At 34.4% G+C, this 24,836-nt stretch overlaps 1 protein-coding gene across 1 annotated transcript in view; it reads left to right on the forward strand.

The window, feature by feature from the left end:
• LOC113120732 (androgen-induced gene 1 protein-like) overlaps positions 1–24,539 on the forward strand; it is a 35,884-nt gene extending 11,345 nt beyond the window's left edge. The window contains exons 3-6 of the mRNA XM_026290743.1: positions 1,614–1,715; positions 18,075–18,190; positions 19,929–20,092; positions 22,563–24,539. Coding sequence (XP_026146528.1) covers positions 1,614–1,715; positions 18,075–18,190; positions 19,929–20,092; positions 22,563–22,597 — 417 coding nt within the window. The 3' untranslated portion in view covers positions 22,598–24,539. The remainder of the gene's footprint in view (positions 1–1,613; positions 1,716–18,074; positions 18,191–19,928; positions 20,093–22,562) is intronic.
• Positions 24,540–24,836: the final 297 nt, after the last annotated feature.

Genomic DNA, 24,836 nt, shown 5'->3' on the forward strand with positions numbered 1-24,836 from the left:
CGGGGAGCAGTGGTGTTGCTGGCCTCAGACTCGAACCCACAAAAGAGTCCTTGCTAAATATAAGTGTTAATTTCTATTTTTTTTTTCAAAAAACAAAAATTATATATTGACTCTAGGCTTTTGAATGATGTAGTGTATTATGTATTATGTAGTGTATATTATTTCACATAAATGCTCATCTTTAGGTCCTTTTATTTATCAAAGAATACTGAAAAAAAAACTGTTTAAAAAAATGATGTTTTAAATATTGATAATCAGCAAATCAGCACATTATGATTTCTGAAGGATGTGACACTGAAGACTGGAGTAAAAATACTGAAAATACAACTTTTATCACATGAATAAATTACATTTTAAAATATATTCAAATAGGGAAAAAAGTTATTTTAAATATAAAAATATTTCACAATATTACTGTTTTTGCTGTACTTTGGACCAAATAAATGCAGGATTGGTGAGCAGAAGAGACTTCTTTAAAAACAAAAAAAAATCTTACAGTTCAAAACTGTTGATTGTTAGGCTATATAGATTACAGAAATTTTTTATATATATAAAATATATATATATATATATATATATATATATATATATATATATATATATAATTGCTGTCCCCCTCACTTCTGAAAACATGGCTACGCCCCTGGTGTGTGTGCACTTTGGATGGGTTAAATGCAGAGCACAAATTCTGAGTATGGGTCACCATACTTGGCTGAATGTCACGTCATTCACACTAACAGTTTCCTTCTTCCTGTACTTATGATTTGGACACTTACATTTCAGCTCCATCCATGCAATAAATACAGCTTTCGACTGCTCAGGTAACGCCGTCGGTAAGATACAGAGAGCCATTGAGAAACTACAGAAAAGTAAAACTACTTCACTTTATTATTAGGCTACTGGCCACGAGTCCTATAGATCTCACGTCAGCTGCGTCAGAGACGAACGGAGAGCTAGCGCAATCCTGTGACAGTCTCAGGCGGTAAAGGGTGGAGCGCGTGAAGGACAGATCAGAGGCAGGAACACTGTTCAAGGTCTCGATTAATTTGTGCGTGTAGTAATTTAATGTGTATATATTTAATATTTAACATTATTGCCATGGGTTGTTTTTCATGTCCACATGTTGAAGAGACCCCAAAAACATAATATTTTGTCCCTGAAATGCGAATTTTACCAGGGGAACCCCACCAAAACACACGTATTTTAAAGCCCAGAACATGAGTTTTAATTGGGGGGGACCTTCCTCAAAACACGATTGGACTAGTTTTGAGCTATTTAGGGACTATTTTTGAGTAGCAAATGGGCAAGTTTTGTTGTGGAAACCTTGCAAGCCTGCAATAATGCCCCTTGTATTTGCAGCATTAGACAAACACAAAAAACCCACTGGAATTAGAAAACTGTTCAGTCACAGGTGTGCAATGTAAATAAAATCACATACCACACATACTCTACACATTTCATTTATATTTAGGAATTACTTAAAAAAAGTTAAAAGACATATTATATATATTATACAACATTCAATATGGTGACAGAATGTGTTTTTTCTCTGTTTTAGTTTTTTTGTGATCGAATGATTCATTATCAGTATTTTCTTTGTTTTTGGGTTGCAGTTTGTGGTCACTATGTTCTGGACACTTTACGTGTATGACAGAGATTTGGTATATCCAAGACTCCTGGACAACTTTATACCTCAGTGGCTAAACCATGGCATGGTAAGTGGAAAATTGCTTTCTTTTCTTTCTAGACTAGACTGTGAAATATGCTTGCCAGATTCAAATCACTGACATTACAAATGTCTTTATAAATGAACAATGATATTATAAGTCTATAGATAGATAGATAGATAGATAGATCACTCTCAAACAGAATCAAAAGAAAAAGCACATTTTGTTCTTTTTTCTTGAGCCACATTGACGTTAGATGTGAAATGCTAGTCGTTGTGCAAACGTTCATTTCAATCAGTTAGAACAAAACCTTCAAGGTGGGGTCCAAGTTGCAGGTCTTGTTTTTTTGACAGGTAAATGTGATGTTAAGTGTGACAGCATTTTAAGCCAGTGTGTTATTGCAGTAGCAAAATCGCAGAAGTGACTGTTGGCAAGAGACAGCAAGAATGTTTACATCCACATATCGTCACGAATACAGCATTAATGTATCTTCAGAAGTGAAACGACTCTACAAGATATTTTTAATAACCTAAATGTTTCCATATTGAATCCTTCTTTAATCTGCTCAAGTGGCCTTGACGAAAGAGGTTTTGGGACCTAAAGGCTTCTGATAGATTGATAGGAAATATAACTCAGAATGAGGCTATTACTGGAAATGTGGTTGGATGTCTCAGTCGTCGCTAATCACAGGATGTATTCGGTTGACTTGGGTATAGCCCGGGGCCAATGACAACACACGTAGCAGTTGCTAGGGAAACGAGTCTCGGTTATTAATCAGCAGGAATATAACCTTTGAGCCTAATCAGAAATTGTCTCTATCTTTAATGGGCATTATGAAATCACATGCAATTGGATTTTCCACAGGGTTTTAAACCTTTCAACATTCATCATTAATACACATTAGACTGTTCATGATTTTTAGGTTTGGTTATTAGGCATGTGTTAAAAATGTACGTTTAATTTCTTCATATTTCCTTAACGACTTTGGTTGAGGTGGCCCCAAAATGAGTCGAGAGTCTATTTGGTTCACAGGGAAAAAAACAATGCAAATGATAAAAACTGTGATCATGCATTGCAAGGATGGCAAGATCAACAAAATGTTCAACCCCAAACACTGTTAAAAATCCAAATTTAGTTTATCATCCTTAATTCAAGGCTTTCAATGAAGAAAGCATTGTTCCTGCTTTGGACAATGGTTTTCTCCAGCCAGTGAAGAAACCGGAGGTCTTGTGATCTAAATACAGTTGTGCTGCTGAGGACTGACCCACGGGAGAGAACTACCTTCCATCTGAAAACAATTTGTGCTATGCAGAAAGTTCCAGACTATCCCGCCTGTGACTGAAAAGGGTTACTCCATTGTAAATATTTTGAAGCATTCCATGGTACCACATTTGTTTGTTTACCCATGCTGCTATGGCAACTGTCTTCTGTTCACTGGATGTTCTGACAAAAAAAACTGTGAATAAGCCTTGTTACTTTTAGGCACAAAGTCGAGTCTGAGCTGATGTCTGAGCATTTATACCAGAGATTATAAATGTGACAGATATGTCTACAGATATTCAAATTAAAATAAATAAATATGACAAATATATTTTAGAAAAATGAAGATAATTTAGACTGCAAAGCAACTTTTCATAAATAATAATAATTAATAATAATAATAATAATAATAGTAATAATAATAGTAATAGTAATAATAATAATAATACATTTTCTTTAAAATTATGCAATTAATTAAATAACTAAAATAAGTCATACCAATAAAAGTATAATATTAAAAAATAAATATAAAAAATATGTTTAAGAAATAAAGACCATTTAGACTACAAAGCAACTTTGCATTAATAATAATAATAATCATAATTTTCTTGAGATTTTCTTGAATTCGTTTATTAACTAAAATCATAATAAAATTATAATATAAAAAAATAGATATGAAAAATATATTTAAAACTGGAGACCATTTATACTGCAAAGCAACTTAGTATAAAGTGAGATAACATTTTTAAACTATAAAATGAATTTATCAACATACATTTTTAAAATTATAGTATTAAACATAACTGAAACAATTTATTTAAAATTAAGACTATTTAGACGGCAAAATAAAAAATTAACTACCATTAATAATAATAATAATAATAATAATAATAATACTTGAAACTATAGTATTTTAAGTAGTTAAAAGTAAGTGTAAGTAATTTATAAATTAACAAATTACAATAACATTATAATTTAAAAAAATTTATATGAAAAATATGTTTAATAAATAAAGACCATTTCAAACAGCTTTGGAATAATAATAATTATTATTATTATTATTATTATTATTAAAAATGTTATAATAAAATAGTTATTATATTTAAATTTTATATTCAACTATCTATTAACTAAATAGACTACAATTATATGATTATGTTTTACTGTAGCCTAATGATCAAGTTCTTAATTCTAAATTCTTAATTATGAGTGTCAAATCTCATGTGCCTGCCACTGAAACACCCACAGCAGGGCATTTATGAATCCTTTACACCTTGATGCACTGAAAGAGAGAGCAAAGCTGTTTTTCAAAGCTTCCCTAAAAATTAGGCCACAATAAACTATAATAGCTCTGACTGTACAACTGCTCCTTTTAAGTCGATTCATTTGAACACACTAGACATATTTATATTTCTGCTGGTGCATGCAGCTCATGGCTACAAAAGTCCTTTGAAACGTTCAGGGACTCTCTAGATACATGTAGACACATGCAAATATTTGCAAATATTAATCACATCACTAGAATTTGAAAACTTTGTCTCTGTTGGTGCAGACAGGAAGCAACATGAAAAACAAAAACAGAAATAAGATTAAAAAAAAAATTATAATAAAATGAGAAAGGGAAAGGACATTTTCCCTGTTCTGAAGCTGTCAGCAGTATATTTGGCAAAGCCTGTCAGGACTCATAATGTGCTGATAACAATCAAACAAGAGTCACTTCAAAAAGACTTAAAGAAGCCACTGCTAAACTTTCATGACATCATCGGGAGGCGGTTTACCTGCGTCAAAGTATCTGTGACAATAATCCCTTCTCTGCGGAGAGAGGCCTGTCAGAAGAGCGTTGTGTTAATGCCAGTGGCCTCCCGCTGAGCAGCCCCCATGTTCAAACGCATACCGCAAATAAACATCTTACACCTGCTTAGAAAAGACACCACCGCTGTACATCTCAAAATAAAAGTACAAAAGACCCAGAGAGGCCGACTTCCCACATGAAGGTATTTTCTGGAGAAGAACGCCCGGTCTGAGCATTTAACTTTCCTCATTTATAATTCAGCAGGTAGCTTTTAAATGAAACAGGTCATTGTGCACAGGGGCTTTTATGACTGATTACCTGGTAAACAACCCTCTGTCGCTCCTTTATTCACACTGCTAATTGTTCGGGGGAACGAAACACAGTACACGGCAATTCCTTTTCCACAGCGTGACCTTGAACGCACAGGGTTCGGCTAATTAATCATGCAGTAAGTTCAAAGACAATCAATAGTTATGACTGACTTACTGTTTCAAAACTTTCAAAAACATCCGTCGCTGCAACAGAGAAAGATTTTTACGCAAGGATCCCATTTAACTAAGCTCTATAGGTCAGTAATGAATTCCAGTTGCAATTCCGGCTTCTTTTGGCCTGTAAAGAAAAACTCACACTGAGAGGAAGCAGACTTGGCTTTTTAAAATTAATTGTCTCTCAACCTGTCTGTGGCATTTCTCTACAATTCCTTCTGCTGGATTTGTGGGATGTTGTTTAGAGTGGAAAATAGCTGTGCCCACAGGCCAATTTGAAGAGTGCTCTCCTCTGAAAATGGTCTCTAACTGTACGCTCCTGCTGCGACTACCAGTATGTTGTTCAGACTGTGAGGATAAGTGTTTCACCATTTACAGTAATAAGAATCCATCCTCCGAGTGAGAGGAGAAATACATCCGTGTGACTGAAATCGATCAATGTCACCATCCGTGGCTGTGTTAAACTGATCCGGGCTCCTGATGCTCTCCAGTGGTGTTTTCTCTGCATCTAATAACATGTTGGGTTTGCAACTGTCAGAGGAACCTCAGACAGACTAGTTTCTGCTTAACCAATGGTATTACCCAGACCGTCTTTAGGATGCCGCAAGGATAAGAACCAGATGTCAGAAAAAAATCAGACTTTTTTTCAGGCTTTGCGTCCCTTTACACTTTCAAAAAAAAAAAAAAAAAAAAAAACATGTATCGTATGAAATACAGCACATGCACACTTTACAGTAGGATAAAGGTATAAGGTAAGCAATCTTTTGGTAAATTGTTTGCACTGTGTAGCAGCAGTTTTGTATATGTATATGTGCATATATATATTCATTTATATGAACATTTTATGTATTCAGTTTAGTTTATTATTTTTTTTTTACTTTATAACCTGGTATACTTTTTTTTTTTTTTTTTTTTTATCAAATAGCATATTAACTTTAGAAGCCTAAATAATTTGGCAAAAAAATAAATAGCACAAATGTTGCAACTAAATAAGAAACTTGAAAACATTTTTATTACTTCAGTACAAACTAATAATCAAATAAACATAACTAATAAATTATTTTAACATGAAATTGCAACTAGATATCAATAATACTAGACTGTGCTGAAAAATTGTACTCTGTTAAATTATACCAGCTAAATGAATTAATTAAAAAAAAAATACATTTTGGCAACATTTATACAGTTCGCCCTCGTGTAATTCTAAAACCCTATATGCTTTCTTCTGTGCAACACAAAGGAAAAGAAACTGAAAATATTAAACTTTTTTTGTCCAAACCAATTCAGTGGAGTAAATGATGATAAAATACACCTACATTCAATATTATTCTGGTTCAGCACCCATAAACTTGATGCAAACTACCCATCAATTATCATACTGGCCAAGGATACAAACCAAAAGGTCTGTCTGAATAGTAGAAATTACAATTTATGCAGGCTAGTAATCACCTACAGCGCCCAGACCCTGATTCATAAGTGCATTATTGAATTATTAGTATTAGTCTCCATAAATGCAAAAACATGTCAGGCTGTTGACAGATTGCCATCTGGTGGTCATTGCCAACTTGAGGACTGGTCGCGCACAAGCTCAGACTGTAATTCCCAGGATTGCTGTAAGATGCAGAATCATTTTAATGACATGTTAAAACAAGGCTCCCCTTCATTATGGCCATTGAGGTTTCCCTGCAAAATCTTTTGTCCCGTGGCTTGCCATTCCTCGTATGCAATGAAGTAAAGTGAAGCTAAATAAATCAGCATTCTTTGTGGTGTTTTTCACAGTGGAGTGCCACCGTCATCTTCTATAGAACATTTACCAGCAAATTCTTTCATGCATCGCTGGAGGACACGAGCTTTGATCTTATATCAGTCTGGCTGAGAAACACAAAGCGGCTCAGTATTGTTGCAGAGAGTGTAGTGCAGTCAGCGGTCGCGCTCGTAAACATAAGGGAGAGGTCAGTGTTATTATTGTTAACAAAAAACTAAAACCAAAATTGAAAGAAAACCATTTTGTCAAGTGAAATAAAATGGGGGAGGGTTGGTGTAATGACTTCAATACTAACTAAAATAAAATAAAAGTAACTAATAAATTATTTCAGTGTAGTTTTGGATACACAGTATATTATAAACTTGAAACTTTCACATAAATATGATTACACTATTAAACGTTTAAATGATACCAGACATTATATATTTATATTATATTATTTATATTGTATTTATTATTTTATATATATTATATTATATTAACTTTGGCTGGCCTAAAAAACTAAACACTGATAAAAAAATAGTGCAACTCAATGGGAAAGTAGAAATATTTGTATTGCTTCAATATAAACTAAGATTATTAATAAATCAATAAATTATTTGAATTTCAAAATGCCACTAGATACTATGGAAGCCTGTTTCAGCCAAAGGAAAATGAAAAAGGTAATTGCAACTCTTTTAACTTTTTCTCCTGAATTCTGAGTTTACATCTTGCAATTTTTTTTTTTTTTTTTTGTTTTGTTTTGATTTTTGCCACAGAAAAAAATATATAAAAAATAAGTAGTTGCAACTTTTTCTGAAAAGTCTGACTTTTTTCTTGCAATTGTGAGGTATATCTCACTTTTCAGACTTTTCTTCTCTGAATTCTGAATTCTCTCATGGCTTTTTAACTCACAATTCACAATTCAATTTAATTTACAATTCAAACCTTTTTTTTTTCTTGCAATTGCAAGTTTATATCTCAAAATTCGGAGATATAATTTTTTTTCCTGAGAATTGAACATTCATCTTACAATTCTGCATTTATATCTCATTCTGAGATTCTGAGTTTATCATCTCACAATTTTTTTCACAGAATTGGAAGAAAAACGTCAGAATTTTGAGATATAAACTTTTTTCAGTGGCAGTGGAAACAAGCTTCCATAAGATACCAATAAGTCTGTATCTGTGTATACAAAAAGCTGCATTGCTCAAGAGTGCATGTTAGAACACTAAAAAAGCCTATTAACATGACAGCATCTCTGTAAATTCCCCTCATTTGTGATTTAACCATGTATGCCGTGTGGCATTATTGAGCATCTGCTCTTGTTTTCTCTTTCAATGTGCTGTGGGGTTAGCGTTATCTTTTTTGCTTGGCAACCCCTTCACTCACTTAAAGCTCCAGATTGACAAGAGGGATCTGGTTGTTTTGTCTGGCAAGCCTCCAGCTACTTACAGAGGACATTATGTGCTACCATTTTATGCAATGACGGTTGGTTGCAAGTAACTGAGCACAGTGAAGTCAAAAAAACTATAATATCCTGATGTTTTATCAAAGACCTGTTGTGTTTTGATTGAAAACCAAAAAGACACACCACATCTGAGGGCTTTGACATCTTAAGATGGATTTTTCGCAAATGCAGTTTGATTATATCTGATTACAATGGTCAGATTCTAATGCGTTATGGATTAACTTAAAGCGAGCTGTGATGGAGAGGAAATTAAACCGGGATCAGTGCTCTGCATTAGTGTGTTGAGGGACAAATTAAGCCTAGATCAGCATCCTGTCGTGTGATGGGCCAAAGAGCAGCTACCAAACCAACACACTTCTTGGCACAGGGAAATAAAGAGCCACATCATGCCAGCACTGTATTCACGCTTGCCAGAGAGCATCCCTGCAGCTGTGCCAGCCGTTCTGAGCCAAAATAGCCTGTCATAACAAGAGATCATGTCCCCTAGAGACCGCCAGCAGAATCCAGCGTTTGTGTTTCAAACACAAAAACACAACTGCCTCAACCTATCAAGCAGACAAAAAAAAAAAAAAAACATATTACGATCATTTTAAAAAAACTGTTCTCCCTTGCCAGATCTGCACGTATCGGCACGTATCATCTGATACAGTAAATGTGACCTGGACCAAAAAAAATCTAAGAGTCAAAAATCATAAGATTTCCATTGATTAATGGTTTGTTAGGATAGGACAATATTATAATATGTAAAAAAAAAAAAAAAGATATTGAGAAAATCGCCTTTAAAAGTTGTCCTAATGAAGTTCTTAGCAATGCATATTACTAAAAATTAGGTTTTGGAAATTTACAAATTATTTGAATGGAACACGATCTTTACTTATTAACAGCAGGAAAGTCCGGTAGTTTACTCGCTTGGACCAAATACGATGCAGATTTTTTTTTTGTTCGGTGTGGTTCGCTTTCACACTGCAATTTTTGCAAATGAACCAGAAATTGTAAACAAAACCACGCATGTGCTAAAGTCATCCATTCATTGCTTTATCCGTTCAACTGTACCAGAATTAGTTTGGAACTGGACTGAAACCACCTCTTCAACTGAGTCTCGCTGCAGTTGTTTTGTGTGCACCAAAGGGGGAAATGAAACTTGAGTTTGATTCAATTGAACCAAAAAAGACAGGTGTGAATACACCCTTAATATCCTAATGATTTTTGGCATAAAAGAAAAATCGATAATTGTGACCCATACAATGTATTGTTGGCTATTGTCACAAATATACCCATGTGATTTAAGATTTTGTGGTCCAGGGTCATATATTATTAGGGAATAATTAGGCAGAAAAAAATCATACGTTATAATAATTTAATAATATAATAAAATATAAAATAATATAATATAATATAATAAAGTAGAAATATATATATAATAATATAAAAAATGCATATTATTTTTAATAATAATAATAAAAAAATATTATTATAAGCAAAATAAGACTGTTTTGAGAGAAACTGAATTAACTTTAGCGAGGTCATGCTTAAAACAAGAAAGAAAAAACATCTTGCTAATAGGGCAGGGGAAAAAATATTTTAATTACCTCATTGGCAATATTTCTTCCCTTGTTTGAAGCATAAAACTATAGCTATCTATTCATATTTTAACAAAAAATATTCTGCACTTACATTTGACTTTTTTTTTTTGGCTTGAGATAAGCTAATAATTACACTTATACAGATTAAAAAGTCTCTATAAAATCATCAGTGGTGGAGGCCTCACATTGACCTTTCTGAGTAAAAGCAGTGAATTGTTTCAGATATTCATCCGTGCATGTGTGTATCATCAAGGTGAAGCAGGAGGTTTCAGTTGACAGTCAGTGTGATTCTATGTGGTCTGAGCTGGTTTTTACATGGTGCACAGGAAACAGATGTGCTTTTCCGCAAAGACCAAGAGACATATTGGGTTTTCACAGAACAAACCCAAATTCTTGAACAACTGGTGCAAAGAAGCAAAAAACGACTATGTTCAATGATATTGATTCTCTACGGGAAAATCATCTTTTGAAGTGTTTTCTGTTCAGCTATTTCCTTTGGTTTTCTTAAGTGCTGGGGGATTACTTTATAAAGATCAATAATTGCAGGTCCGTTTTTCTAGACGCTAATATTTCACGGTATGGCGGTGTACGATGTCACGCTTACACTCATGATTGAGTTGCCATGTTGAGCCTGGAAAAGTAACTAGGTGAAGTTCCTTCATCCAAACCCGTCATTAAAACGAGCGCATAGCTGGCTCGCTAGCTCATCCTTAACAACTGGGAAAATATTTACCCATCTCAACCCAGTGAAAGATGGCTGTTTCGTAGTTTGCGTTCTTGCCCATTGTTGACAAAGTTGGCAAGGAAGTTTTCACATCAGAGGTGCTGGAAAACGTCTCTAGCACAGAATTCTTGGAGTGTATTCGACAGCAGAGCAGGCAGTAAGCCCTGCTTTTCATTTGCGCATAGAAACATCTGTGTTCACACCAGTTTTGCTATAGCAGGCTGCCAGTGAAGTGTGATCAGCGGTGCATAAAGAACTTGTGAAATCTCATCATGTGCTTCACACACAAAGTCTTCTGCACTTAGTCTTTGCACAAAACCTGAGAGTTTATAGGTTTTGGCCAGTAATTCTATTTAACTATCTGTTCTGCTATCATGGAGCAAGTATCCATAATATTTTTACGTTAAGTAACAAAGTATTTTTTTAATAAACACTTACTTAAAAAAATAATAATAATAACAGGCCTTCGTTTTAAACTCAAAAAATGTAGCTTAGCATTTAGATAGGGCAAAACAAAAATTGAAAAAGTCCATTGCATTTTTATTTGTAATTTTCTAATTGCTGTTTTTTATCACTAAATGATCAGTCGATTGCAGCAAAAATCATCGTTCATTAGTATAACTAATAATAATAATTATTATAATTAAAGACATTAAATAAATGACAATAGCACTACAAATCATTTCTACATATTGATTATCAATGATGATAATGATGATAATGATTTATTTTAATACTACAACATCGCATGTTGATTAATAATAATTAGCATTTTTGCAGTATGACCATTTATTTATTTTTTTAAATGCATATTGTTTCATTATATTGATTTTAAGTGATTATTATTATTCATTTTATTATTAACACTAAATTAAGTATAATAATTATAAATTGTTTTGCATATCGACCTCACTGATGATTATTTTATTATTAAGACACTGAATATATAACAATAACACTCCAATTATGTTGAATACTACTAACATAACATTTAACATTTAGAAATAATTTCTGCATATAAATGATCAATGATGATTATTGTTCATTTTATTAAGACACCCCATAAATAACTTTAACAATAAGATGATGTTTTTTTCTAAAATAATATTATTAGGCCTATCAAAATACATGCATAATACATATTTTTGCAGTTTAACAATCATCTACTTTTAAAAAAATTACAAATAGTTTCTGTGTATCGGTCATAAAAAGGCTCCATCTGTCGATCTGTACCCAGGTAATTTTACCTCTCCATTCATTCTGCTGTCACAGAGCGAGTGTTTGATCAGTCTGAAGCACATGCGGCTCTTTCAGTGAAACAGGAGGATATGGAGTTAATCCTGCGAGTGTTTGACAAGGCCTGTCCTGTTTATAGTCCAGGGTCCTCTGAGTGAGTTGTGCTGTTTTGTTGGAGGGGATTTTCCGCAGATAGTCCAGGCATGCTGGCCAAAACCACAAGACTCCAAGAGCTTCTCGGCCTGGTGGTCAGAGAAAGAGAGCTGCCATGTTAAATTAAGACAGGGACCCACAAACACAAGCTAAAGTAAAACAAGTCTGGGTCACATTCAAGCTCGCCTCAGTGGTGAAAAATGCACCGTCAGGCCAAATCTACTGATACCCATCCAGCTGAGCGGGGACCTAAACAGGCTCTCCTTGTGGTGGCGTCTGTGTGCAGACCAGCTCGGAGTGCTATTTAGTGGGGATTCACGGCTGCCAAGGGGAAAAGGGCTAAGAGGTCATGTGAGCTCCTGTCGACTGGGAGCTGTGGGGCGTGGGGAGGCTATAAGCAGGGGAACCCAACACCCGACCTTGGGAGCACTCTCTCTGTCACCCTATATCCTCTGTGAGCCTGCTATCAGGCGGCCCGCTGCACGGTTAGCTCGCACATCTCTGTTCGGATTCCACAGGGTTCGGACGCTGTGACAGGTCGGGGCAAGCTGGACTGTGATAAGACGGCAGCACAAACCCAATCATGTGCCTTTAACCAACTGGCTCATCTCTCACAGAAACTCTATCCGCAGCTCCAAACAAGCTGTAGTGTGTGTATTGATATGACATCCCATTAATCATAGTTGTCTTGCTTTTTCAAAAAGAGCAACTCTGCTTTCTTTGCGCAGATAATAATCACAATCAATTTCCAAGAAGAAATTCGAAAGGCCTTTTGTTGGCCTTTTTGTTGTGGAATATTTTCTAAATTCTGTACGCTTTGCCTTTTTTTTTTTTGCAATGACCCCTGCAATGACTTTTGTTGTACATTTTTACAACAGAAATGTACGTTACTATTCAGAAGTTTTGGAACTATATATGTATTTTACCCTTTAATAACCATTTAAAATGATTTATACATTTATACCAAAATGTTTCTGAAGTACCAAATCAGAATATTTGAATTATTTCTGAAGGATCATGTGACACTAAAGTCTTGAGTAATGGCTTCTGGAAATTCTTAGATCACATTTTAGAATATATTACAATAGAAAAAAAAAGAAAAAAAAAAAACAAAACATTTTTTACTGTATTTTTAGCAACAACAAAAAATGCAGATGTGGTGGGCATAATAAACTTCTTTCAAAAATATTTCAAAATCTTGTAATTTCAGAAGAAATTTAATAGAATTAACTATACATTAATGCCACTTTTAATTGAATTTCTAAGTATACTATCCAAATATTGTAGAATAAACATTAATAAATAATTAAATAAATCACAATTGAAAAAGAAAGCTACAACAGATGGATGCAGGCAATTATGAATGATGCAGAAATCCAAACTCAGGAACTAAGTAAGCTGAGATGGCATCAGTGACACATAATTGATTATTTCATTTCCATAATGGATGCATTGATTTCTATTATCAGATTGCTGCCCCATGATATTTTTTTATTCCCTTAATGACAATCTATGTCCTTGGTTTGAGTATAGAGTGGCAGTGTGCAGCCAAACTCTAATGTGGCAGTAGCTGAAGCCTTGACACTTTGACCACAGAGGGTTGGGTTGAGTCCCACCTGGGACGCAGCTGTGAAATCCTTACATTCGCTGTCTCACCACTGTCAGAAGACAAAAACGAGAAACAGCGCTGCTTAACAGACTCCAGGAGCTGGAATGTTTGGGCAAAGTTTCTGCCAATGAGTCTATTCCTCTAGAGCTCTCCATATCATGAAATAACTATAAGTGTCAGTGAGCACTAAAGTATAGCTTATCACTGATCACAATGAATTACGTGTGATCATCAAGCAGAGGACTGTTCTTGTTGCTTTGGCTTCTTCAACCCACAGATACAACCTCTCTTAGTCTCACTTTTCCCAAATTTAGTCTGTTTGGTTTGAGATCTGGCAGTTGTGCATCCATAACCACAACTCGTAATTGCATGTGAGGTTATGATTATTATCATTTCCAATGAAACAGACACTAATGTATGTGAAGATGGGGTCCTTGGGTCAAGCCCAACTCTATTCCCAGATGCAAGCCTGTGCTTTGTCTGTGAAAGAAAATGTGAAAGAGTCATTTTATGGAGATAGTCAAACAGAAAGAACTAAGAAAGTGAAGCTTATTAATAGTTGTGTGGTTTGTATCTGAGGCCGTGTAGAGTCAGTGTCATTTACATTTGAATATAGTACAGAATAAAAGAGTAAAATATCACCTGTTCATCCAATGCACATAATCTACTTTTATAACGGAGTATATACAAGAATGTATTTTTGTGAGGACGGTATTGTTCCTAAAAACTTTGAAAAAGTTTATATATATATATATATATATATATATATATATATATATATATATATATATATATATATATATACACACACACACACACACACACACACACACACACACACATATATTACTTTTATTGTTTTAATCAGCAAGGATGAATGAAACCCATCAAAAGTGATAGTTTATTATTTTGGGCTTTCTGTATGTGTCACAGTTTCCACACAAATAATAAGCTACACAACTGTTAATAATAAATGAAGAAATGTTCCACCAAATCATTATCTCAGATTTATTTCTGTAGTATCATGTAACATTGAAGACTCGAGTAATGGGTGCTGAAAATTCAGCTTTACCATCACAGATATATAAATATATAAAATATGAAATTTTTAAATGTTAATGCTTCACTATATTGCTGTTTTTACTATATTTGTATCAAATAAATTCAAACTTGGTGAGCTGGTGAACATATTTTGAAAAGCACCAGCCACTAGGGTAAATTTTATGAAGAACTTATCAAAAATGACCAAATTAAATATATATTTTTTTGGCTTTTTACAATTCCCTTATTGGTATGCAGTTTCAAAACCCACGCTAGTTTCTGCACAAGTGCTCTATTACAGCCACAAGTCTCTCAAGATCAGTCTGGAGAGGTTGAGAGGCATTTGAGCAGATCATGAGGGGTTTCGATAGCGGGGCACTGTGATTTGTTAGATGGAACGTGTGTGGGTGAGCAAGCTCCTTGGAGAATACTTCAGCGCTACATGCATGCTAGGACACATCTCCACACCAAGAAGCATACGTTCTTTATTTTTCCTGCAGAGGTTTGACATTATAGCAATTAGACTGTAATCACCGTAATGAACAGAATAACCGTCTATTTTCCAAGTGTCAACTTTGACTCCCTGACTAGCTTCTGGAAAGAGATGAAAAGGTTTTCTGAGGTTTTTTCAAACTTGTCGCAAGCATGTTCGGTAAATATCTGAGGGGACTGAATGATTCAGGAAACTTTATTATGGTGAAGAAAGATGTGCACATGCCCACAAGAACAGAAAACACACAAAAGATTAAACAGAGTATGCAACATCACTGCACTGTTAAATAAAGAAAGAAATCGCATTTTATACTACATAATTCAATGTTGAATGTAAAATTAACATGAATTTAGATGCTCTATCCCAATTAAGTAATTAAAATATTAATTGATTTATATTAATAATAAACAAAAACATAATAAATAAAATTAGCACTATGTGAATGCTTAATTTACCAGGCTAACGTTTTTGCAGTCAGTGTAGAAAGTGTGCCAAAGCACACGTACTGAGAGCAGACTGCACAGAATGAGTCAGGAGCATGCTCATTCACACAGGACACGTTCTTGTGTTCTCGGAACAGAATGTAGGGGTCTTGCGACACATTCTTAAAACCAGTTTTATCTCAACAAGTCTTGAAAAAATAAATCTTCACTCGTGGTGCTGAGAAAAAAGGGAAAGTTGTCTGTCTGAATGTGTACTTAGGCACATTGCAACTATGGATTTCTCTGTCTTTCTATCGTGTGGGTGTGTGGTATTAATAATTAATAATAATTGCATCCGATTAGATTGACGCGATCCATGCTGACTCAGTGCTCAAGAAACATTTCTATTTCTTATAAATGTTGGAAAGAGTTGATTAGATTTAGATTTTATTTTATTTATTCATTTATGTATTCGTTTATTCAAAGCAACATTTATTGGAAATATAAATGTTTTGTAACAATTTAAAAGTACATTTTGGTGAATTTAATTACTGAATACATCCTTGCTAAAAAAAAAGGACACACACACACACACAATATTATAAGTCTTAATTATTCTTCTTAATATGTCCTGTTATTATTATGTGTTTTTTTGTTGTTGTTGTTTTAGAACTTATTACTTTATAAAGCACGTTTCCATTTAATTCTGTTTATTTAGTAAAACAGTTCTGTAGTATTTACATTTACATTTATTCACTTGGCAGATGCTTTTATCTGAAGCAGCTTACTGTTGAGGAACCTCTGAAGAGAACATATGGCAAAGCAAAGGCATTATGTGCAAAAGTTTCAGCTGAATGCACATAGCCCACAGTGCTTTGCACCCAAACCTCAATAACAGTGATAGGTGCCAAACTATTCTATACTTTATCTATGCTATAAAATTCTTAGGTTTCCAAGGAGTTAGTGATAGAAGAATCGCTTGACCTTACAGCATCACTGAAACTGACATGGATGTATATTGGGACATTTTCCATTTAGTAAACAAGCAAATTCGACACAGTTGTGTTACAGGGAACAATTAATTAAGACTCAAAAACATCTCAATGCATCACACAGCCTTTATTTTTACAGTGAGGCCTTTAAAACCTTAACAACACTGGTGATAACACCAACTACTGAAAACTGGGTCACAGTGAATCAGAGCTGATTGACCTTCCTATATGACTTTTGATTGACATTGGCCGCTTTCTTGAGCATTACAGTATCTGTTTGGTTAACAGTAATGTGACTCATAACTGGTATCTAGCACATCATGGGTTCAGACATAGAATGACACACAAAGAGCAGCTTTCTCACTGACTGTACATCTCATCCTCACACTTGTCAAAGACAAGTTCAGACCTGCCGATCTGATGAGACGAACTTAAACACCCAGCATCTGAGCTTTATGCGGGCTGGCATGCTCATATCTAGGGAAAGCCCATTAAATGTGGTCTGTTGTTTTTTTATTTAGTGTGGAAATGTGATTATGCGTTGCAAAAGGGGGTTCATTAAGAGCTGTGCTGGCATGTTAAAAGCATATCAGAATATCAACATGTCATGTAATTTCGGTAAAGCTCATAAGTCTTCCTTTGGATGCCATTTCAAACATAGACGTGGGGTCAAATAAGGCAAGATCTGCAGGGGATGAGAGTTTTGAATGTGTCTATGTAAGAAGGGTGCCACCTGGTGACTGAACATGCAATGGAAGGAACCCATGGGATTGTATTTGTACCCAAAACGATTTTAAATATTGGCACTAGTTACTCACCCTTAGATTGTGAGAAATAAACTATTTGTGAGAATTTTATGTAATTTTTTTTTATTTTTTTATTCTGAAGCAAAAACAGCTTCCATAGACTTCCATTATGTGGTCAAAAATGCTAAACTGTTTGGTTCCCAACATTCTTCAAAATATCTTCTTTCGAGTTCTACAGAAGAAGAAAGTCAAACAGGCTTGAAAACGGCATGAAAGTGAGCAGACGATGACTTTAAGTACATGATGAATGTCTGTTTTAAAATGATTAGCCTTTAATATTGACTTAATGTGCATTATGTCAGCGTTCATTGCAACTTTTAACAAACCTCAGCCTAAATATTTTCTCATGCACAATGCACATGGTAGCAGTTTCATAAAAATCAAACAGATGTTCAGCTCTACATTAAAACAACCAATAAACTAACTTTATGCTACTATCCGTGACCTGAAGTGTTTGTATTGGCTTACATAATGTTATTAATGGACATAATAATGATAGCTAGCATGCCAACTAAAATTTGGCGACACTGCTGTAATCTTTTTATGCTTTAGAGTCATTTGTAAAGCTAACTGTGATCTATTTCTGTCCTTTTCAGCACACAACAGTTCTTCCTTTTATCATAATTGAGATGAGAACAACACACCATCGATATCCCAGCAGGACCTGTGGACTCTTCGCGGTGTGCATGTTTGCCGTGGGATATGTTGTGTGGTAAATGCCTCTTTTCAGCACAGTCATTTTTAATATTACACTGGGCTCATTTACAAAGGACTCCCTGTAGATATTATGATCAGGGGAAACTGGCTTTGCATTGTTCTAGCACAGTGTCAGTCAAAAGAAAGATTCCATCTGGTCACCTGATCTTCCTGACCTCCAAATCATTCCCTTGTGTCTTTCTGCATAGTAATGAATTTGCTTGAATTCTGGCACTTTTCACGAATAGTGTAAACTTTGGGCTCCCGTTACATTGTAAAAGCATTAGAGGCACAAATCCCATGTAAACTATCATCTAACGTGAAATGACCCCAGCAAAAGGCGTCTGAATCCCCGCTTAAAACGGAGACTTTGACTTGTCCATTTATAAAAGATAATATTTTGTCAATGACTACAAGCCAACATTTGTTCAACTAGCTTTAGGCTAAACCTGTGACCCTGTTAGACATTCTGGTTTAGTTTAAACCAGCAACAACAAGAACAATCATTACTATTATTATTATTTTTGTTATTATTAAATATATTGGGTAAGAAGAACTCATTATTAATTGCTTTTATTTTGCAAAGAAATTAAAAAAAATCAAACAAACCAGGATTTTTACTGATACATCATGTTCTGTTATAGTTAAAAAACAACAACAAATCATGTATTTAATTTTTAGTAAATGTATTTATTAATCGTGTATTTATTAATAAAAGTAATATTATTTGATGCCATAATAAATAGAATAATTAATACATCATTAAGAATAAATTAAAGTAAATATTAATAATTTCTCAATAATAATAATAATATTTTTGTCTAGAAAATAACTTTGTCTCGCAAAAAATTTTTTAAAAGAAAAATATAATAAATGGGATTAATAATAATTATCAATAATAATTTTTTTAGAAAATAAAAAATACATATTTTAAGAGTTTTGAGCCCTGTTTTGTACACAATTCATGGAAAGTGCCTTGTATGTAATTTATTACAAAAAGTATTAATAAAGTATTTATCTTTGTAGACACGTCCCCAATTTCAGTGCCCCAGAAACCTATGGAAAATAATCAGCCAAGGATTTATTTAGTCTCGCACATAACAGATTAATTGGCAATATGAAGAAAGTCCTTGGAGCCAAACTAAACTAGTTTGACAGCATGGAGGAGGCCTCTGTCAAAATCACCTCAAGTGTAAGATGTTCAGCACACACCTCTCTGTCTTATTTCCCTTCCCTAAATTAAGCTGATTAGGCATTGCATTTTATTTAGGCAGGGAATAAGACTTGCCTGCAGTTGTTAAATCCATAGGCAGCCTCACATGAGGATTACCTTCCAGAGACAGCTTTTATATACACACACCATTTCACAGGACACTCACGAGGCTGAGAAAACAAGCCATTTGAAAAGTAGGTAGATGGGCCTTCTTTAATATTCATCAAATATTAAAGCTAAGGTTATGAGTGCGGGAGTAGATTAAACAGGCGCAATCCATTACATAAGCAGGCTGTCAGACCGTAGATTACAACCATGTGACTGCATTAAAATTACTCCAGCAAGAAAGAATTTAAGCAGCGCCGCATCGTAACAAAAAGAGCAGTGTCTAGCATTTACAGACATGAATGGTAGACACATTGACAGTGCGGTGACTGCTTCTGCAGCCTTTCAAGCGCTGGATTTAGCAGACAGAAGGACAAACACATTAGACAGATCAGAGGTGCAGAGGTAACAGATTTTCTCTGTCTCGCTCTCATAGGATGTGCTGGGTGCACAGCATGACGGGGGTGTGGGTTTATCCGTTGCTGGAGCACATCGGGCCCATGGCCAGAATTCTCTTCTTCATCTGCCTCACGGCTCTGATCAGCGTCTACTACGTCTTGGGAGAAATCCTGAACAACTACATCTGGGATTCCTCAAAGAGTAAGTTAAAGGGATAGTTCAGCCATTTACTCCCCCTCATGATGTTCCAGGCCTTTATTAATTGCTTTCTTCTGCGGAACACGATGGAAGGTATAGGTAACTAAACAGACTTACGCAGAGAAAATATTATGAAAGTCGATGGGATTTTTCTAAATATCTTCTTAAAGGGATAGTTCTCCCCAAAAATCTTATTCTGTCTTCAGAAGAAAAAAAAACACCATAAAAGTAGTCCATATAACTGCTATATATTCCAAGGCTTTATTGTGAGGAACAAATAATATAAATATCTAGCTGATATTACCAATATTAATATCTGGCTGATATTACCAATATTAATAAATGTCTGATATTAAAGTTCTATACAGTTTTGTCTAATAAAAAAAAATATTTTTTAAAAAAATATTTAATAAAATCAATCATTAAAATGTAACAAGTTAATTTAAGTATTTTGAAAAATCGAAATTATGAATTAAGCAATACCTTTATAATCTTTTTGGATCTTCCAAGTTAAACTTACCTGGACATCAGTTATTTATTGTGATTGTTAGATGATGGCAAATAAAGGTAAAAATAAAGGAAAGAGCATTAACAATTGCAAATCCAATATCAACCAAAAACAATAATTTACAAACAATCTCTACTATAAGCCGATCAGTGACTCACAGCGTACCAAATTTGAGTATGCAAATGCTTTTACATCATACATTTATTGAATGCTTTTAGAAGACTTGGATAAAAACCTTACAATCCAAATAGATTATTCTATAGTGTGTTACTGAGTTTTTCCTAGCTCACTTTTGCTTGGAAAGGAGCAGTGTAAACACCATCCTTTTGCGTTCTACAGGTTTGGAAAGACTGTTTTTCTGATTTTGCATATTATCCACCATTGACTGGCTCCATGTGTGAGTTTGTGCGTGTTGTATGTTTATATGTCTAGCTACAAATTTTCTTGCTCCCCAACCCACGCCGGGATAGTAGCTAGAGACATTAAACACTTTCCCTCAGGTACATATACATCCCGCTTAGCTTCCTGATGCACCCACGCACGCTCCACCTGTTAGTGCTATAGACTGGGAGCAGTGCATCGTGGGTGTAAAGCCGCTAAAGGCAGCGTGCAGCAGATGAGCCCGTGAGCAGTCTGAGAGCAGCAGACGGCGAAGGCTTCTCTTCCTCCCACCTGTTTGACATTGACCTGCAAATCACCGAAGCAGCACACGCACGCACACACACACACACACACACACACACACACACACCTCAGACTCTCTCCCATGGAGCTAATCTATGTCCCTTCATCCTCAGCACAAGATCCCCCTCTTATGTCCAAAGCATTAGTAGCGTAATCTCCGACAGCCCCTCCAGCTAAACTAACCATGAACTCATCCGTCACTAATGTTCTGTGCTGTTCTTCACTCTGATTCTCTGATGAAATGCACAATCAGTTGCCAAGAGATCACAGATCTTGAATATGTCACTACAGTATCCAAAAAAATAAAGTGAAAATATTAAAAGAAAAATACCGTTTAAGAAAATACTAATATTTCAGGATGCACAGTATATTTTTAAATGAACTTACAAATTATGCTGAAGTGGCGAGAACCACATACATTTAATTTGATCATTTAATGGCAACTCTTTATAATAATCCGATAGTAAGCTAATGCATTTTAGTGTCACAAACTTTTACAGCATTTATTAATCTCAATGAATTTGTACAGACATTATACTAATACAGTTTTAACATTTCAATAAAATAATAATTATAAAGTAACCTAACAGTGTATTTATATTTCAAAATGTATGCAATACTATTCAAAAGTGTGTGGTCGGAAAGGTTTTCGAAGTCTTTTATTCTCACCAAGGCCGAATACAGAAAAAAAGTACAGTAAAAAACGTTATATTGTGAAATATTATTTTAAATTAAAATGTTTTCTATTTTAATATATTTTAAAATTTATTTTATAGCAAAGCTATGTCAAATGATCCTTTGGTTGCTCATTAAACATTTCTTATTATTATTACTTTATAAATGGACCAAATTAATGTAACCTTAGAAGTACTTCAACATTTCAACACCTTCTCTTTAGAACAATATTGTACCTAATGCATAAACTAATTGGACCATTGAAATACACATGGTTTTCAAGATAATTATGACTCTGAAAGCAAAATGCAGTTCACACAATACACTGTTTTACAAGCCTGCTGTAGTATTACACAGTTACTTTTGGTTAGATCCTGCTTTGGCGCCACAACAATAAATAAAACAAAAGGCCATATAGTGCCTGAAATGTCAATTACTCAATATTAAATTATTGTTTAAAGAAGGGTATATTAAGGAGAGATCACATTTGCAATTCCTTGCACCTGAATCAATAAAACAGCTCTCTTGTAATATTGCTAAAATAGCCATCATATAATTTCAGGTCATTAAATTTAATGTCATTAATATTTCTTTTTCTTTTTCTAGGCACTCTGGAATCAGAAAAGACCAAAACTGACTGAAGAAGACCACCACAAATGTTACCCTGCCTTTTTTCTCTTCTTCTGAATTCAAATCAGTTGGACTTTGGAGTTCAAACCAATAGTATATATTTATCTCAGTCTCCTCAGACATTTATCTCATCCTCATTACTGCCCTTAATTTAAAAAAAAGCACAGACCTATATTGGCTTGAACATGCAATTGAATAATTCATGTTTTTATTTAATAGTATGAATGTTGCAGTATTTCAGAGAACCTCAAGCATTGTGAGAGCATTGAATGATCTGTACTGCACACATGCTCTGTTTGTGTGTCCAAAGCCAGTTTAACAAACCACATTACATATATATCTCACGTCAGGTATTATTTATTTACAGAGGGAGGATTTATGAGGGAATTTGTCTTTCTTTGCCTCTTTAAAACAAATAAGCAACACCTTTATATACACAGTAACATATGGCAAACGATAATGAGCACAAGAGAATTCACTTAGATTAATTGTTTATGGGGTTTCCGAAGCCATAAATGTTTTTGATTAAGATGAGCAGATATTACCTGCACGAGATCCAAACATTGTCAGAAAACAAAACTGACCTTTCCCTACTCGGTAACACTTTATAAGAAGCTCTCATACGTTAACGTTAGCTAACACGAATGCACAATATAGTTTTTAAAGCATTTAGTAAATACAAATACAGTTGTTCATTTATTGTTTGTTAGTTCATAGTACATTCAATTGTCAACAAGAATTAAACTTTAATTAAACTAATGTAGTAAACTAATGCTAACAAATGAAACCTAATTATAAAGTGTTACCTATTATTTAAATGTGTTTTTTATCTTAAAGGGATGTAATGTTTCATATCTTATGGATATGATGAGCTTTTGTCGTTTAGTTCACTAATATGTTGTTGATTTTTCTTCTTTTATTAATAAAGTTTTAAATATATAGATTTTTTAATGTTCTTCCAAAGCTGTAGAGGAAGCCAGACAAGAGGAAAAGCGGATTGAAACCTACAGTCTTCACTCAGCGATTTTCTTATGCTCGCACATACACAGATGCACCATAATTCTGTGGGAAAAGTAGAGCCAACGTTCAATTACCAAGGAAAAATTGTTGTACTTATGATTTAATGTTTGTCCTATATTTTCTCTGGCCTTTTCCCCCTCGACTTTTAAGACACAGATGTTGCCCAAACATAACAATTCCTTTGTGCAGAGCTGGACATTCTTTTAATGAGAAACACACACATTTCAGGCCTGAGGAAAAGGAGATCGCTCGACAAGGAATTGCAATCACCTTTCGATGGACAAGTCCAAATAACCAGGCCCCGTTGAACCTCATCCCCTTAAAAGTCAAATTTTCAACTTTAAGTCCAGAACGTGTGTCCCAAATAGCAAAAGAAAAAGAATTTGGTGCAACCCGATAAAAGCAGAATGAGGAGCAATGCCTCTCGGGATGTTTAAAGAAAACCGATAGTGAGAAACTTTGTGTTATCATCATATCTAAATTTTTCAGACAAGACTGTTCAAATACTCTCCTGTTTCATGCTTGCAACTCATCATGCATTTTATGTCAAAGGAATGGTCAAAAAAAAAAATAGATGAAGAATACCTTCCACACTGACTGGCAATGGAATTTCATGATGATTCTCATATATATTTCACTTACAATTTAGTTTCGGAGCGGTGTGTGTTCGGAGGCATGTTGAGAGCGAGTGAAAGTGTGTGTGTGTGTGTGTTTAAATTCTCTGTCAGAGCGTTAATTTTAAAACGACACTTCATAGTGTCCTCATTAACACTGCCTCTCCTGCATGCAGAAGTACCACAGTGAACAGTTTCCTGACGTGTATTAACAAACTTTAAAAAAAAAAAAATGTAAATGAGGAGAGTACAGCAGAATTTTGCAGTGTAAATGGTGTGTGAGATGCATTTGAAGGAAAGCTCAGTGACAGATAAACCAGTCTAGACTCCACACATGTATAAATGACCATCTATTAGCACTCTGGATCATATCATTGAAGCTTCATTTACTTAATGCACATTTCCTGGTCTTGTGAACAATTCATTGGTATGTTGTTGTGGTAAATCTTTCTAATGTGGTTTAATCTGTTAACTTTAATTCATCATAATCTTAAAATGAACAACAATTTTATGAAAACTGACATTTTCATTTGTAAATATACTATAAGTTCTGTCATCATTTATTCACCTTCATGCCGTTCCAAACCAGTATGACTTCCTTTCTTGTGTGAAACAC

The sequence above is a fragment of the Carassius auratus genome, chromosome 20 (assembly GCF_003368295.1).
Source record: "Carassius auratus strain Wakin chromosome 20, ASM336829v1, whole genome shotgun sequence".
NCBI lineage: Eukaryota > Metazoa > Chordata > Actinopteri > Cypriniformes > Cyprinidae > Carassius > Carassius auratus.